Below are 2,543 nucleotides of genomic sequence, written 5' to 3'. Positions count from 1 at the left end.
CATTTAGCTTTGCATCTCTTTCCTTATTCCTGGTGTCTGGGTCTGTAGCCTCTCCATGGGTTTCCTAGGCAGATGGGCTCCTACCTCTACTGCAGCTCCATCTGTGTTATTTTTAAGCTCATTTTTCCTCTGCACTATTTATAAACATACTCAGTCAGATTTCTGTTACTCAGCTTATTGTTGAAATCTCTTAACTGCTGATATGCCCTCTATTCTTTTTGTAGATTTATATCTTTTCCTTAAACATTTTTTTCCTTTTGAGTGGAATCTTGGATGGGAAGGCATATAAACTTGTGGGCTTAGTATCTCATCTTGAACTGGAACTTTTTCAAAAGGTTATAAACTCTTGGCTTAGAGAACTTACCTCATGTATTTTATATCACTCACCCCTTGTATGGTTTTCATAAATGCTCATTAACTAACACAACAATTTCTTATCCCTTTTCCTGCCTCTGGTTCTCACTCTCCAGTATGCTTAATTCCCAGCTGCCCACCCTCTGTACCGACATGTTTTTCCCCGAGGATCTGTTGGATGGATAGTCTTCAGAACAAGTATTTTGGTCTTAGAGAACTGCCAGTACCAAAGCAGCTTCCACTTTAACCTTTCCAGTTTGTTACGCTCATCCAGCTCTTAAGGCATCTTGCTTAACACGTTGTTCTTTGTCTTTTTAGGTACTTTGGATTGATTGCTGAGCAGGGAAGTTTTGGGAGCCTTTACCTGCATCCTTCAGCTAGCTCTCTGTTGGCCTCAGCTTTGAAGAACAGAGTCCTTAGAATGTTGCACTTACACTTCCTGTTCTACCTTCACCTAAGCCGGAGTAAACAGAGATCTCATCTGTTAGTTTTTCTCTGCAAGGTCTTCCACTGTTTGTGTCTTCCATTTCCGGCCTGGATGCAGCTGCCGCTCCTTGGGGCAGAGATAAAATGAATTGTGTAGATTGCTGAATGAATGGTAAGGACTGGAATAAAAATTACTGATCAACTTTAAGCTAGTGTGTTTCATAGTCTTGCATTTGTTCTCACTGCCATGACTGGAGAGCTACCATGCCCAGTCACAGACCTTCCTGATCTCCCCTGCCAGCCGTTCGAAACCTAAGCCTTTGCATTTATTCTTCATTTTTCCAGCATGTCACCAGAATCTGGTTCTAGAATTTACTAGATACTACTTAAGGTCTTCATAATGCCAATAAATGTGATTCTAAATTTAAAAGTAAATATAACATTTTAACAGCTTTATTGAGATATAATTCATATACTATATAATTCACTCATTTAAAATGTAAATTTCAGTAGTTTTTAGTATATTTACAGGTATGTATAACACAATTTTAGACCATTTTCATATGAATAGAATTTTGTATTTTGTGTCTGGCTTATTTCACATACATAACGTTTTCAAGGTTTTTCTGTGTTATAGTATGTGTCAGTACGATTATTTTTATATTTTAACTGTGGTAAAATACCCAGCATAAAAATTACCATTTTAACCATTTTTAAGTGTACAGTTTTATGGCATTAAGTAAATTCATATTTTACTACCATCACCATCATCCATCTCCAGAACATTTTTCATCTTCCCAAACTGAAACTCTGTACCCACTAAACAGTAACTCATTTTCCCATCCCCCTGCCTCTGGCTAAATTTTGGATTTTGCAGGGAAGATATGGGTGACATAGCAGGAAGGAGGCAGAACTTGTAGGAAGCAATAGTTAAGGAAAGCGCCAAGAAGCCTTGGAGAGTGGGTCTTAAGTATTTTTGGATCATGGATTGAATATAACAGTTCACAGATCTCCCTAGAATGTACAGATGCTTAGTCCTGTTATATTTTGTAAATAAACTTTATATTAGAGTAATACTAGATTCAGAAAAAAGTTGCAAAGATAGTGCAGAATTCTTACATACTCCTCACCTAGTTCCACTGTTAACATTTTAGATTGCCACGTACACTTATTAAAACTCAGAAACTGACATGTATTTGTTACTATTAACTCCAGACTTTGTATTTCTCCAGTTTTCCTATTATTTCTTTTTTTTGTTCCAAGATCCAGTCCAAGATATTATATTACATTGACTTGTTATGTCTCCCCAGTCTACTTTGATCTGTGACAATTTCTCAATCTTTTCTCATTTTTCATGACCATAACAGCCTTCAGTAGCACTGGTGAAGTATCCTGTAGAATGTCCCCCAACATGCATTTATTTTTCTTGTGATTAGTTTCATAACTTTTCATATAAGTTAAGGTTTACACAGACCCCCGAGGCCCTTCCATGGGCCTCATTATTACTGCAAATAGGAATTTAAAAGGGCATGCTGGCCTGTTTTTAAGATAAATTAGAGGTGGTAGCCCATTAGTGGGATAGGAAATTGATGTAGTATGTTGCCACTGGCCTTTTAAATAATATATTAAAAGCATCAGAGTGTTGAGTAAGGGCAAGTATTTTAATTTTTGTTTTGTTTATATGTGCGTATTCTAGGTCATTGTATAAAATGTATGTGGTGGGCAGAATTTCCCCATTACCTTCACCCCTGGTTGTCATGCCT

General features: G+C 37.0%; 1 protein-coding gene across 1 annotated transcript in view; it reads left to right on the top strand.

The window, feature by feature from the left end:
* POLE4 (DNA polymerase epsilon 4, accessory subunit) overlaps positions 1-988 on the top strand; it is a 13,942-nt gene extending 12,954 nt beyond the window's left edge. The window contains exon 4 of the mRNA XM_011358085.1: positions 673-988. Within this exon, the coding sequence (XP_011356387.1) occupies positions 673-686 (14 nt within the window). The 3' untranslated portion in view covers positions 687-988. The remainder of the gene's footprint in view (positions 1-672) is intronic.
* Positions 989-2,543: the final 1,555 nt, after the last annotated feature.

This window comes from Pteropus vampyrus, unplaced genomic scaffold (assembly GCF_000151845.1).
Source record: "Pteropus vampyrus isolate Shadow unplaced genomic scaffold, Pvam_2.0 Scaffold37, whole genome shotgun sequence".
Classification (NCBI taxonomy): Eukaryota; Metazoa; Chordata; class Mammalia; order Chiroptera; family Pteropodidae; genus Pteropus; species Pteropus vampyrus.
Note: the sequence above shows the minus strand (reverse complement) of the source record. Positions and strands in the feature narration are given on the sequence as shown.